We start from the raw sequence: 14,814 nt of genomic DNA on the forward strand, positions 1-14,814 counted from the left end.
AATAGCAGAGGAGAAGCACGGGGTTCCGGCGGGCCGCGGCAGAAGAAGAATGTAACACACCCTTGGCCACTCGGATGAAGGCGGTGCTACTGGTGGCCAAGCAGCAGGGCCTTGCCTTTGTGGTTGTAGAAAGAGAAGATGGCTCCCGTTTTGGAGAAACAGCTCCCGGGCGCAGCTGGGACAGGAGACAACAACAACGAAGAGGAAGAAGGGCAAACTCTTTGGCAAGTCCTGCTACTCTTTTAACGACTTCATGCTTCCGCAGGGCCTTCTCAGAACAGCACAGCCGCCATGGTTCTGCTTTGTCACTGCCGGTTTTTCCCTATCAAACACCGGCCCGGCTAGCACCAACGTTAGCACTAACTGAAGCTGAGCGGTCAGTCTGTTAGCAAATCAGCTAACATCAGCTAGCGGGTTTGCTGCTGCTTCTCCTGATGTTAAGCTAACACTGCCTTGCAGTTACCTAGCAGAGGAGTTTTACTAATACAGTGAACGCTAGACACTTTCCAGGGCGCCATTCAAATAACTAGTACCTTGATAGTTTATGTCAAGATAAGAGCTAAATACTAGTTAGCGTCTTGATGCAGGATACAGTAAGCTAATAGTAACGTAAACGTTAGAAACCCGTTAACTTAAAGAGAAATACAAAAAAAACATGATAGCGTCTTTAGATAACAGTTGCTCGTCGGTAAATTCATGGATTCAGGATTGAGCTACTTAATTCTGTCGTACCGGTCAATGGAAACGAATTATCATTTCCTGTTTCTGTGCTGTCTTGGAGTCATCACTGGACCGGCTCAAAGAGTCAAAAAGTGATCGTAATCAATCAATGAAGTTAAGGTGTGTCCAAATAGTTACCGGTTAACAGTTTTGACACCACGTTTGACTGCTCTGAGATGAGGAGCTGCTGTCAGTCTGATCACAGTCAGTGTGACTTGTATATTAAAATCTACCTGTCTTTTTCTTATCTGTAGGTCCTCAATACTGAGTGAAGTTTCAACTAGATCGAGTTCAAAATTGCCTTCGGGAAAAAATATCCTGATATTTGGTGAGTATTGGTTACATGTGTGAAAATTGAAGTTTCTGCAGTTTATTTGTGCTGGTCAACCCTGAGAGGTAGAAGAGGGCAAAGCAGCTGCAAAATCTAATGATTGCACGTTTCTGAATTGCACTTTGAGGTGCTTAACCCCCAACCCGGGCTGAGGTTTGAACTAAAGACAGACACAATAAACAGAAGAATATAGGGTATTCTTCTTGGGTGGGGTCATATTTATTCGAACAGGCCCTCTGAAAATGTGAGAAATGCTGCTTCTCATCAGGCAGGTTTGTGTGAGAGAGTGTACATTGTGGAAAGTCTAGATATCCTTCTTGAAAGGAACGGAAATGCATTAGTGCATTTTTTTTATGTCATATAATTTGTTGTTTAAAAATAACACGAATATAATCTATTTATCTGTATTATGAATAAAATATTTTGCAGGTGAGGATGGTTCAGGAAAGACGACACTCATGGCCAAACTTCAAGGAGCTGAGCACAACAAGAAGGGGAGGGGACTGGAGTATCTGTACTTAAGTGTCCACGATGAGGACAGGGATGGTGAGATTTACTGATGAACCTTATATGTGGTCTCTGTCATTAATCTGCAGGAACTTTTATAAAATAATTCCACCTTAAAACTGATTATTATTAGTGCTTGTGTTTAACTAGCATTTTACTTTCTTCTTGCAGACCTTACACGCTGTAATGTGTGGATCCTGGATGGGGACCTATACCACAAAGGCCTTCTTAAGTTTGCTGTTACTGCTCAGTCGCTACCTGACTGTCTAGCTGTGTTTGTTGTGGATATGTCACGACCTTGGACCATTATGGAGTCGCTGCAGAAGTGGGCCAGTGTTCTGCGCGACCATGTGGACAAGCTCAAGATTCCTCCTGAGAACATGAGAGAAATGGAGCAGAAGAGTAAGTTACATATACACCAATAATAAATGCAAGGCTTGTATTTAGAACACCCCACCCCCACCTCACCCCACACACATACACTCTTGTTGATCTAGCTTTACATTCATACCTGCATTCATGCACGTAGCTTATAGAGATAAAAACTAACATCCCCTGAAACCTCAGCGTTAGAAATGTGTACATTTTGGTCAAGTAGCTGGCATCGGTCATGGTTGAGCATTTCAAAAGACACATTCAGATTGTTAAAATATCATTAACTAGCATATCTCCAAATAGATCTCTGCTTTGTTGAAGCAGATCCACTTATTGAAATGGTGATTTGTTATAATCTGGTCATTTTCCTTCATATATCAAAATGCAAAAATCTGACTTGAACTGACTCTTTAAGGCAAAAACGTAAAGGAAAAAAACAAATGTGCCCATCCCATGGTGGATGCAATGGGAGTGTTACATAATAACTGCTGGACTCCTTGCTGATTGGTTGCTGTATAGCATCGAAGACAAGCACTGTATGTTATTACACTTTGCTGAGGTGGATTCCAGGTCATCATCAGAGAGGCCCATGATCCTCAGCTGTGTGCTCTTGCTGGAGGCAAGTTCTGCAGATCAATGACTGTGATGCACTCAGATGTTGTTCTCCTGTTAATTTTAGAATTGGGGCATCTCATGCTTATGAACGCTTCTTTTGTATTTGGAAAGATTGTTGGTATTCAGATAAGTTTATTTCAGCCTCCAGGGTTTGCTCAATGTTCTTGTCAGCTCCCAAACATTGCCTGCTGCTTTTGCTCTTAAAAGTGCCAAAAGAGATTGGACAGAGAAGTAAAACTGGTTATATGCTAGATGAGTTTGACAGCACAGGTTCAGAGAGATTCTCACTGTGTAACATGCCAACACAAGTAGCCTTGTCTGCTGAAAAACGTGTGAAAAAGAAAAGAGAAGCTGCTCAATAACTGATGACTAAAGCGCACTGAATTGCTTTCTGTCATTTTGTCCACTAATAATTGGTTTAATGACTTTCAGTTAGTCCACATGTTAAGTTTGCTTTCGCTCTGAGTAGTTGTATTGGAATAAAATTACAATTGGCTGATATAATGTAGCAGAAAGCTTTCCTACCTGGAATGTAGACCTCATACCCTCTGTGGATTGCTGTTATGTGACTACTGTTGTTGTTGTTGGTGGTGTTATTTGGTCCGTTTTGGGTGACTGACTTCTGTTTGTCAGATTTCTCTTAACATTTCATTTTTGATGGTCCCTGTCCAATTTAGCCAAGGCCTCTCACCGAAATAAAGGATCTTCTGGCATGTAAACGATAATGTAAATAGCAGATGGTGAGGACTAGTCAGATTTTAAACGTGTGACCATGAGTGTTTGACTGAGAGTCAGACCGACAGACTGGAAGTGTGTGAGTGGCTTTTGTCCAGGGAGTCTTGCAGTCATCTTGCATCATGGTTTCCTCCCCTCTTACAGCAGCGTCAGGGACAGGAAGGGACGTAACTCAAAATTCAGTGGGCTGGACGTTCTGACTCGTGCTCTGTTCTGCTGTAAATAAAGTAGGCTGGCTGATGGAATCATCTCAAACCAAGTAACAGGATAAACCTACTGCTTCTCTACAGCTCGTTGAATGGAAAACTATTAGTGTCCATGACTTCTGTTAGTAATAGGCTTGTTTATCTGCAGTTGCAGTAATTATTTTTTGAGGCAGTTTTTGTATCTAATAAACAGTTGAAGAGCATTGTAGAAGTTTAGTTTGACTTAACAATAGCATCCAAGACCAAATGTTATTAGGTGAAATTAGTCTGGCCATAAGACTACTTTATTTTTAGCTGAAGTTTATTGACATCAAGTGTATACCTTTGAATTTAGAAAGAATATATACTGACTGGTGCTTTTGCAGTACTTAAAATGTAGTACACACAAAGTATTTGAAAAGTCCTTAATGAAGACCTCTGATGCATTTTGACCTCACCCTTGTTTGTGGAACAGATAAGTAGGTCTTAGTTGGGGCAAAGTCTGTCTCTTTAATGTTTGGACTTTAAAGTGACAGTCCACCAATCACCTCTCCTTTCAGCATTAAATGTTGCTGTTTTGAAATCATTGCAAAATTTCATGTTTCTGTACATGCTGCCCAAAGTAATATATTTTTTCTTTCCATTTACTTATAATATTCTCAGCCTTAATCAGTTGTACCAAATAACGTACGTGTGTGTGTGTGTGTGTGTGTGTGTGTGTGTGTGTGTCGGGTGTTGCATGCATGGTTGTCATAAACTTGAAGCTGCCTTAATTCAATCCTTTTTTTGTCTTTCCTGTGTTCTGATAAAATCAAAATGTTTAGTATTGCTGTCTTTTATTTTGTCTTATCTTATCTATGCCTTTAAAACTCAGACTTAAAAAAAACCCATTGTCTTTATATATGAAAGCATTAGGGGTTTGAGGCTTGAATCTATCTTTTCAAAGTCTTCTAGTATAGGCCAAGCATAATGTGAACAGCATTCATCATTGCTTTGACCAGTGTGTGATCAGGTCTTTTTCAATAAATTTACTACATTTTGGAATGTTTGGATCCTTTGGTAGTCCCATTTGGCCTATGAACTTTTTGTGCATACGTACTGGATTTGTGCAGTTGTGCATCTTAAGAAGGGTTCTCGTAGCCTTTCAGACCAGTTCTCATCCCCTGTATAAAATTCTTTGCCTGAAAGTAAAGGGCTTGACTCTAAACACCAAGTCAATCTGGCTTTAGCTTTTGAGGAAATAGGCCATGGCTTCCTGCGTAAACCCCCACCCCACTCTTCACACTGCAGCTTTGTAAATGTCTGGACAGCTGGGATCAGCACAACAGGAAAATAAAGGATGTCTTTTTCTGTCTTTGAACAAGGCATGTTATTTAACTGGAAATGTAACATTGTAATTTTCTTTCTGTGATGCTACACAATGTATACACGGTAGTGACTACTTGTGTGAACATTTAAATTTAGACTGTCACTGGGCAGACATAGTCTTATCCTGATATACCACTAAGAAGCTTTATTTGTGTTGATTCTTATGATCTAATCTGAGGAACACAGTTTGATGCCTTGCACAACAATTAAAACTGTGCTATAAAACAAAGTTTATAGTGCTGAAGAAAGCTGCAAGTGGCTCATTGCTCTTTCCAAAGTTACAAGCAAAGATAATGTGCACCTATAAAATGCTGTCAGTGCTACAGAGTCCCTGAGGTCAGACCACATTTGTCACCTTAGTGTTGTTTATATTTTAGGGCTTTTTTTGTCAGTGCTGAAGTGCTAGATGCCAGGCGAGGAGAATGAAAAGGAAAAAAAATAAAAACAGTGGGTCGAGACACTGAATACTGAACTCATTTTCTTTATTTCTATAGATCTGGAGCTTTGCGTTCACTAATACACTCAATTTACCCTTTTTTCCCCCTTTATTTTGTCTTCTAGTGATAAAAGCCTTCCAAGAGTACACAGAACCAGAGGATGCCACCCCATCCTCCCCACAGAGACGAGCCCCAACAGCAGGAGAGGACGAGGACGTTGTGTTACCACTAGGGGAAAACACACTCACGCACAACCTGGGCATTCCAGTGCTAATAGTTTGCACAAAGGTAAAAACCTCTTAAACCTACCAGAATGTCACATTTGAAGCCGTTTACAAATGTTGCTATAAAAAGCTTTTTAGAAGTACTTGTTTCTGAGATGTAACAGAGCCAAAACTTGGAATCTTAATGATAATTAATCTTGGTAATGTATTACAACATTGTTGTTTCTTTTACTACACAAGAAGGAACAGCTGCTGGTCATCTAAAAAGCTACTTGTTGCGTGTCTGTACCTCTACAGTTTCAGTTTTGGGAGTTAAACTTACCGTACAATCTATTTCCCCAGCGAGGCTTTGATTTCTGTTGAGGGCATGGATGCATTTCATTCAGGAGCTTCTTAACATGCTGATAATTTAACTGTGTCCTCAGAAAAGTCTGAGGATACCTGTTTTAGGTTAAGCTATTTTGGACAATCTCTAAATAATGCCAGAAGCATCCTGTCCTTGGCTGCTGCCATGATTTTTGTTTGTAGCCACCTGTGTTCGTGATCTATAGATTTTCTAAACTGGCTTTTTGTATCACAGCCAGGAGATCAATAGCTCCTTCTATTTAGGACTGAGTCGTCTGCCATAAACAGGCAAAGGAAACCTTCTTTAACACCCTGATATCTATTCTTCCAGCTGTTCTATGTGATTGAATTCCCACACTAGTGAGCATATTTGGCCTAAAATCCCATGTGGAGACCATCCCCACTGATGCATTTATCTGTGTTCTTACTTTTATGCTGTGCTTTGTGAGGCAGTATTTACTAATAAAAAGTTACCATTATACTTGCCTGTTAATCCTCTAGGCAAAGACGGGTGCTGGAAAGCACAAGGTATCAGCAGAGCTTCACATGCTAGCTGTGGCTGGAACATGGGGAATGTGCCTTTTTTTTATATATTAATTGATTTTTTTTTTTATCATTGGGGCCTCTGAATAGCTCTTGTCAGAGGAAAAACTACTAAATCTGGATAAAATGTCTGTTCGATATCTCAAAGATATTTCAAAAGATTCAAAATGTCTTTTCTTCTCCAACCCACAACATCTCCAACTCTCAGAGTAAAGGTTATGAAACAAGAAGTTCGCCTACATTCACAGGAGTGTACCACTCTACTCTGCTCAGTTATCTGTCCCTCAGATATCTGTTATCGCAGATTAGACGGCTGGCCAAATGGTTGACTAACTTTAAAAACCAGTGTGTTATTTAGTTTTAATTGTCTGCCACTAAAATCTTCTATTTCTTTCCTTATATCAATCATTTTTGCTTCAATTCTTAAGTGTGATGCAGTCAGCGTACTAGAGAAGGAGCACGACTACAGAGACGAGCACTTTGACTTCATCCAGTCCCACATCAGGCGATTTTGCTTACATTGTATCCTTGTTTTTAATGCATGTCTTTTTTTAATTTAATTTAATTTTTTTTTACTCTTGAGCTCTGCCATACCTTGAATTTCTGTATGTGGCTTAATATCAATTTACCATATATGACACTAACCCAACAACTGCTGCCTTAACTTAACTGAACAGATGGAGCAGGTCTGATCTATACCTCAGTCAAAGAGGAGAAGAACCTGGATCTGCTTTACAAATATATAGTACATAAACTGTATGACTTTCAGTTCGTCACACCTGCCTTAGTGGTGGAGAAGGATGCAGTGTTCATGTAAGTAAAACTAGTCAACCTTGTCCCACAGTTTGTGCTGGCATCTGTCTTCAGATCTTTTTGAACAACAATTTAAAAATCTTTTCCTTCTCTTCAGTCCATCCGGATGGGATAACGAGAAGAAAATTGGTATTTTGCACGAAAACTTCACAACAGTCAGACCAGAAGATCCATTTGAAGATTTTATTACAAAGCCTCCAGTACGAAAGGTATAAAAATGCAAATATTGACCAAATGTAAAAGTTACAAAAATGCAGTAGTATTCCAGAGCTTTTTGCTCTGTTCTTCACCTTTTTAATGGCATTCTTGTTTCCTTTGCTCTTCTTAACAGCTGGTTCATGACAAAGAGATAAATGCAGAGGATGAGCAGGTTTTCCTGATGAAGCAGCAGGTAGATGTGGCCTTCTCCCCATTTATCATGATTTCTGTCACCAGCCAGTGAGCTTGATATGCGTTTGTTTGTTGTTTTTTTAGTTTCTAATTTTGATCTAAGCAGGATCTCAAAATCAGGTCAAATATCTTTCACTGGTAAAAAAAAAAAAAGGATCCGTCCTTTCTAACATATTTGTGGTGATCTGCTGCTTTCACTGTTAAACAGTGTTTTATACAGCAGCCGTGCTGATCTGAAACTGTCACATGATATGAAACATTACCCTCACTTCCTATTTTGTGAAAAAAAAAATAAAAATAAACCAGGAAGACAATTTCTAAAAAACGTAACTGAAGTTGCAGGTTAGTATTGCCCAGTGCTTTAAGTTCCTTCTACTGCACTAAATGCCCCCTTTATTTATTTATTTGTCACAGTTTTCTTGCATACATTTGTCTTTGATATTTTCAGAATGAAAGAAGTTGTATCAAAATATGTTACCTGAAAATAAAGGATAGGGAAAACCTGTTGTTTTACTAGTAATATAACAGTAATTGCATCTAACTCAAGCTTTTCTTTTTTAGTCTTTATTAGCAAAGCAGCCAGCCACACCAACAAGAGGAGCAACAGTAAGTGTCTTAAGGTTCCTCAAATGTGAAATTTAATTTGTATTTTTTTTTTCTCTGCATAGAAAAACGTGAGCTGCTTTTGTTTGTGGCCACACTTTTAGGCTACGTTCACACTGCAGGTCTTAATGCTCAATTCCGATTTTTTGATCAAATCCGATTTTTTGGTCTGCTCGTTCACACTACAAATAAAATGCGACAGCAAACGCGCTCTAGTGTGAACGCTCAAAGCGGCCCGCATGCGCAAAAGAAGACTTCACACACAACGCGCGCTGTTTAGACCCAGAGCAAACAGTATTGTTTGACAGATGGCCGTTAATATAAAGACTTCGGACTTTACGTTTCCCAATTTTTGCTTTAAGTTACATTATTATGTAAATAACAAAATAAATAACCTAATAATTATCCTTATTGCTGTTTTAGAGGAGCAGTACTTCAAAGGATAGTTGCAGATTATACAGTATAAATAAAATGTTCACGTTTCTCCAACGTTGTCTTCCCAACAGTTTCACTGACAAATACACGGGATGGCCAGGAAGCGTTCACGATGTCTTCTCTGGTGCTGATAATTGGTGTCTATCTTGTGTCGGTGATGTAAAAGATGGATTTAATGAGACATGACCGTTCAAACAGCAGTCGCTTTCTAAAACATCGGATATGTATCGGATTCAGTACCACATACGAAAGTGACCCAGATCGGATGTGAAAATATCGGATTTGCGCCGTTGACACTGTCATACCATGATCGGATATGGGTCGCATAGGGTCAAAAAAATCGGATTTGATGCGCTTTCGCCTGCAGTGTGAACATAGCCTTATTCTGGTTCCTGTGTTTTAGGAGTCTCCAGGACGGACAGCCTCAGGGTCTCCACGGCCCGCAGGCCGTGCCGGACCGACAGCCGTAACCAGTGGCTCACCAATGGCCTCTGTCAAGAAGCCTGACCCTAACATGAAACGTATGTTTGAAAGGAATACAATTTCAAATGCCAATTAATGAGAATCACACTTTACATTCCAGTACACCCTAATTTTTAATGTTTTGTTATGTGGACTCACTTTTGAGATAGAAAGGGTGTTAAAGATTCTCTTTTGTCATCCATATTATTTGAAATCAAAGAAAAAGAACAGATTTTTACTTATGTTTTTGCTGTATGAACATTGAGCAAGTTGTGAAGTACTGCCCTCTAGAGGTAACACTACAAGAATTCCCACAATAGTGGAACTGTGCAGTCGCACATTTCCCATTATTATATATACAGTCAGGGTTTAGTGTATTCTAATTTTTTAATATCAGTCTATTAACTATATTTAATAGTTTTTTTTCTTGGTTTGTAGGAACATAACTCTTTCAAAATAAAATATTGTAGAATATTTTGTTTGAAAAGAAAGATAAATAGTTCCCATATTGATGCCAAACACCCCTCAGTGATGGGCAGTGAGAAGCTTTTGTCTTCAATTACACAAGAAAGACTTATTTTGGGGGGAAAAACAAAGTGGATTATATGTGTATATTTATAAACAAGTTCCCTTACCACCCCCACCACCACCACCACCCCCTCTCTCATTTCTCCTACAGCGGGAGCTGCCAATGAGGGAGTGCTGGCTAACTTCTTCAACAGTCTGTTGAGTAAAAAGACTGGAGCCCCTGGGAGCCCAGGAGCTGGAGCAGTGGGAGCTGGAGTGCAAGGCTCTGCCAAGAAAACAGGTACAACCTCTAATTCCAGTGCTTTCACCTCTGATCTCAGTGAAAAACAGAAGTTGCAGATTATTTAACCCCTTCTCTCTCATAGGTTAGCAGTTGATCTCTTACCAAAGCAGTAAGGATTATAGGATGCTGTGTGTTACAGAGTGCGTGCACTCTGTAACACACAGCATCCTATAATTGCGAACACTTGTTAGAGACTGTGGACCATTTTGCTGTCTGGAGATTTAGCTCTACAGCCTGAGTGAGAAGGTTAAAGCAGGAGAAAAAAGTTGTCCTCTTAGACTGAACTTCTGACAGCTGAGGAAACTTGTGGCAGGCCTGTATTTATCATCCCACCCATCATAACTGCATCTCACTCACACCATACCTTGTCCTGCTGCTTTTGAGCTCTATTAATTCATCTTTTTTTTTAACTTGAGTAACATTTTTTTCTTTGTTATATTAAATGTAACAAAGTCAAATATTGGCTGTGCGATAGCTTGATTGTACCCTGTGAAACATGAGAGAAATGATTGCATAACTCATCTCTGCCTGAGAACACTCACATGTACTCTTTGTTCCAGCGCTGAGCAGTGTTAACATCTCTGCAACAGGATAATGCATGTTCCTTTTGTCTGATGATTAGTTTTGCATGTGTGCGTGTTAACTGTGGCAGCAAGCCACCAACCTCCAGCATGGGAACGCATCACCATTCAAACCCCATCCATCCAAACCCCATCCATCCATCCATCTGCTTGCCATAGAAAGCTGTTTTTATGAGCAGGCGCAGAAGCTACAGGAGATTACTTTTGGGCTTTGTCTCCTGTCTTTTTTTCCAAGGGCAGAAGCCGGGTTTGACTGATGTCCAGGCTGAGTTGGACCGGATGACTCGCAAGCAAGACTCCATGGTTTCAGCTAACAACATACCACCGCAGACAGAGAACGAAGCGTGAAGGCAACAAAAACAGCTGCATCGTCCACTTAATACTCTGGAAAAATATATGTACATGTGAGCATAAAAAAACAAAACAAAAAAAATTGACCAAATTCCTAACGCCTGTATCAGTCAGCACACAGTGGTTTCACTGAATGAGATTCAAAGGCTATCAGAAGGTTGGAGAGGGAGTGGAGATGAGAAGAGAAAGAGAACGTAAATGGAGGTGTTAATGAAATAAGTGCTGAAGGCTTGGCTTTTTCTATCCTCTCTTCCACTGTAAATGTTATTTTGTAAGTTTAGGGAAATGTGTGCACACTCCCTGGCAGTCAGCCTGACCTGCTGGGCTGAAGGCCCCCCCAGATTCTGGGCTCATACACTCATAGGTTTAAGAGTGGCAATATACTGGTTCCTCTGGTTTCGCTTGTCATACTGAAGGAATTTGGTTGCATTTGGAAAAGTATTTAAATATATTCATTAATAAATTCAAATACTTGCAAGCATATGTAATATTTACAAAAAAATGTTGGATATGATACTGATGTATTTATACAAACCTCCTCCTTTTTATTTCATGTTGTGCACCATTTATTGGTTTAAAGAAAAGGCTCATCGTAACATGTAAAAATGCCACTGACACCATGACACTAATATGACATGTTCAATTAGCAGATAGCATATCAGTCGCCCTAGTCATCTCGAAGGATTCTGTAAATATGAATACAAAAAAAAAATTATTCAGGTTAACTTGATTTTGTATAAAGCGCTTTTTTGTCCAAATTCTTAAGATAGCTTCTTTGAATAAAATGGTTGGGATTTGACAAGAAGTTAGAGGCCGCAGCAGAATTGCTTCTTTAGCTACAGGTGTGTATATTTGGGGGAGGGGATGGGGCAGCATCTTTCCTACTATAACTCCTAAGTGCCTCGCACAGTTAGCTGTTTGTGTCATAGTAGAGGTGCTTGTCTGTGTAGGAGGAAACGCACTTGTAGCACCATCGGTTCAAAGGTTTTTTATCAATTTCTCGTCATCCAAATAATTTATTTTGTTTTACTTTTTTTTTTTTTTTTTTTAAATGTACAACAAGCCTGTGGTCGCTTCTATTCTTCAGAAATATGATTTCTGTGGCCTAGTTCATAATGTTTATAGATTGAATGCCTTCATAAAAACTAAGGCTGCCGATACTGAGAAGGAACCACACGATGGAACCTTTGGGTCCCCCAGACTTACTGTGGTTGAAACCACTCATTTGCAGCCAAAGCACACAGGCACACACACAAAATTATCTGCTGTGGTTTGAACAAAATGAGATTTTCTAACATTCAGTGTTAGACACCACTGTCGTCCTCTGGTCTCACATGTTTTGCTCTCGCTGTGTTTTGCATGTCAGTTTAAACATTCCCAGTTTCTACGTGAAGTAGCTGTAGAAGCTCATCCCTGTAGAAAACCTGTTGTTGTTTTGGTTGTTTTTTTTGTTTTTTGTTTTTTCAGATCAGGTCTTTTGTTTTTTCCGGCCCTTTTTAGTGCCCATTTAAGATGACAACCTTTGCCTTCAATGTACAGCTAACAGTTTATCACAACAGGCACCCTGCCTTCACGGGAAAGCTCCTAATTAATTTGTGTGTCCTTAAAGGGTTGCTTAAATGTCTTGTGTCATTTCTATGCTTATTTTTTTTTTTATCAAAAATTATACTGTACCATATCAAATTGTCTGTATAATATTTATGGTTTCATGATACCATAATCAAAATGAAATGTACATTTTCATTCTTAAATCTCTATACAAGGCCCTACTTAATCCCATGGATGGTGTATTTCAGTAACTTTTGCAGAATGAATGGCAAGTGATAGGAGAGCAGCTATTTGCTACAAATAGCCAAAAAACGAAAAATGAAAACTGGAGTGAATTGGAACGGAACCAAAGATGCATATTATCTGCATTTGTAGTCATCCATAAGATTAACCAGCGGCCTTTTTTTGTTTGTTTCTTTTGTCCAACTCTTGCATAGAGCCCTTGCATTCCAAACCTCAGACTGGCCTATAACTTTTTTTTTTTTAAGTAACACCCTGTAAAATGGTAGAAATGTCTTTCTGTATTAAGCCATGTCTGGAGTTTCAGCAGACAGAAGGGGGGCGTACCATAATTGTGTTTTGGATGTTGAAACTGGTCTTTGAACACACTGTCAGCAGGTTTTTTGTTCAAACATTCGCTCTGTAAGGGAATAGCAGTGTACCGTCTGCTTCGTGCATTGTCACAGTGATTCAACACAGCAGTTCTGGGTTTACTTTGAACAAAATGAAGCTCTTATTGTTTTTACTTTGCTTTGTTTTTGTGACTGGTTGGGGGGAAACGTACACTCGAGGGCCCGTTGCCGACGTGGATGAAGCACAATTTCGGGACAGCCAGGAGCAGCACGGCCGTATTTTGGAATAAGCACTTTTCTTTGGACACTGTTGCTACAGCTGCAGATGCAGAGTGCATCTTTTTCTTTTTGCCTTGCCTCGTTTAAGAATGAAACAAGATGTTAACATGCACAGAGAAAATGCCATTTTGCTGCTGAGGTTGTTAAATGGGCCCCTTGTGGTTAACTATGGAATAACACATTTCTGCTGGCAATATTGTAACTAATACAAATCCTCTAACAATTGCTGCCAGTACAGCTTTCACTGTAGATAAACTACAGCAGATAAACCCCCATTTGTTTGCACATTTGGCATTTTTGGTCATGATTTGTCATTTTGTTTCAGAATACAGAGATTCGTCATATCACACTTATGTTTAAAAGAAGTTTGAACTGTAATTTGTCAACAGTATGGCCACACTTGTTAAGTTTGGCATTTAGCTGAGTGGAATGAAGTGCTCTCTTGCTGCTTGTGCTTGAAAGTTGGACTTGGATTACTTTTTGCTCCCAAGATGGATTTTTGTTTTCTTCTGGTACACAAATTCAGTGGAAAGCAACGTCCTCTTCTCATCCTAACTGAATTGCCTTCGACCACTATCGACAGTCTACATCTATACGAGACTATGAGCTTCTGCTTCCAGTCCTTTTGTATTCAGGATATCAAAACATTGTAAGCACATGGCTGGCTGCACTTTTGTGCCCTGGGATAATTCAGAAGCTTGATTGTATGTCTGTAACACAAATTCTGTAGCCTTCAAGCTGCCATGCGGATTCTAGCTTATTATGCCGACAAAGATAAGGAAAATGTTTATCAGACCCCTGGCTTCAATAAAACCAAGAATCCAAACTTCTGTTGGCTTCTGTGTGAGTGTGTCTGTTTGTACAACATTTGATTAGAGTTGTGTGTGATGAGAAAGCAGCGGTTACAACTTTAAGTCACACACATCAACCTGTGAGGTCTACATACCCCTAATCCTAACCCTATATTATAAGAATGTAATTTTTTTCTATTTTTTTAATTTATTTTTTTGGCATTGGAAAATTTACTTTCTTGATCCTCGACAATAAGGGAACAAAAATACATCAATATTTCAGATTTTATTTAGCTCATTTTTTTAAGTACCTCATTTATCTCTAAAACATATTGTGATAACTTCTCACCATGTTCAAGGTTACAACACATTTGTACTGTAGTTGTAATTCAATGTCACCAGTCACATGCATAGATTGTCTGGGTTTTTTTTTTCTTTTTAAAGGTTATTTCCAGCATCTTTGGACTTCTGCAATTACCTAGGCAACCTTTAATGCTGCTTAGCGCCACGAGAGAGCAGTAAAGTACGGGGGTGGGAGCTGTACAGCACAGCTTATGCCCCTGAAAGAAAATTAGGCCTACCCTTTCATTTGTTGAAGTTAGACTAACTTTACATATATGGTACGACCTGCGTTGACTTCTTTAAAAACTCTGTGAAACCAACCTGCTTTATACGCAGAGAATTGGCAACGTGTAATTTGAAATATGTCTGTATTTTGTATTAGACATTTTCACATATAAAACGTAAGAGGATAAAAAAAAAAAAAGCTATGTGGATCATGATGGTGATATTC

At 39.4% G+C, this 14,814-nt stretch overlaps 1 protein-coding gene across 3 annotated transcripts; it reads left to right on the plus strand.

The window, feature by feature from the left end:
* The first annotated feature begins 49 nt into the window (after window positions 1–49).
* Window positions 50–14,060, plus strand: dync1li2 (dynein, cytoplasmic 1, light intermediate chain 2). Of its 3 annotated transcripts, none has more exons than XM_085167984.1 (13): window positions 50–224; window positions 975–1,048; window positions 1,481–1,597; window positions 1,730–1,960; window positions 5,398–5,561; window positions 6,814–6,907; window positions 7,063–7,198; window positions 7,296–7,407; window positions 7,530–7,589; window positions 8,150–8,194; window positions 9,030–9,147; window positions 9,768–9,896; window positions 10,716–14,060. In XM_085167984.1, exons 1-13 carry the CDS (start codon window positions 139–141, stop codon window positions 10,826–10,828), a joined length of 1,479 nt encoding a protein of 492 aa, XP_085024110.1. In that variant the 5' UTR covers window positions 50–138; the 3' UTR covers window positions 10,829–14,060. The 3 variants fall into 3 exon arrangements, with proteins under 3 accessions (XP_085024110.1, XP_085024263.1, XP_085024189.1); XM_085168137.1 differs by having other exon boundaries at window positions 10,721–14,060; XM_085168063.1 differs by lacking the exon at window positions 50–224 and adding an exon at window positions 250–840.
* The last annotated feature ends 754 nt before the right edge of the window (window positions 14,061–14,814 follow it).

Source organism: Neolamprologus multifasciatus, chromosome 1 (genome assembly GCF_963576455.1).
Source record: "Neolamprologus multifasciatus chromosome 1, fNeoMul1.2, whole genome shotgun sequence".
Taxonomy (NCBI): domain Eukaryota; kingdom Metazoa; phylum Chordata; class Actinopteri; order Cichliformes; family Cichlidae; genus Neolamprologus; species Neolamprologus multifasciatus.

Coding starts and splice junctions, on each gene's coding strand:
- dync1li2 (XM_085167984.1), top strand. CDS start 139: ATGGCTCCCGTTTTGGAGAAACAGCTCCCGGGCGCAGCTGGGACAGGA. Junction 7,590..8,149: donor TTTTCCTGATGAAGCAGCAG/GTAGATGTGGCC, acceptor TTTCTTTTTTAG/TCTTTATTAGCAAAGCAGCC. Junction 9,897..10,715: donor AGGCTCTGCCAAGAAAACAG/GTACAACCTCTA, acceptor TTTTTTTCCAAG/GGCAGAAGCCGGGTTTGACT.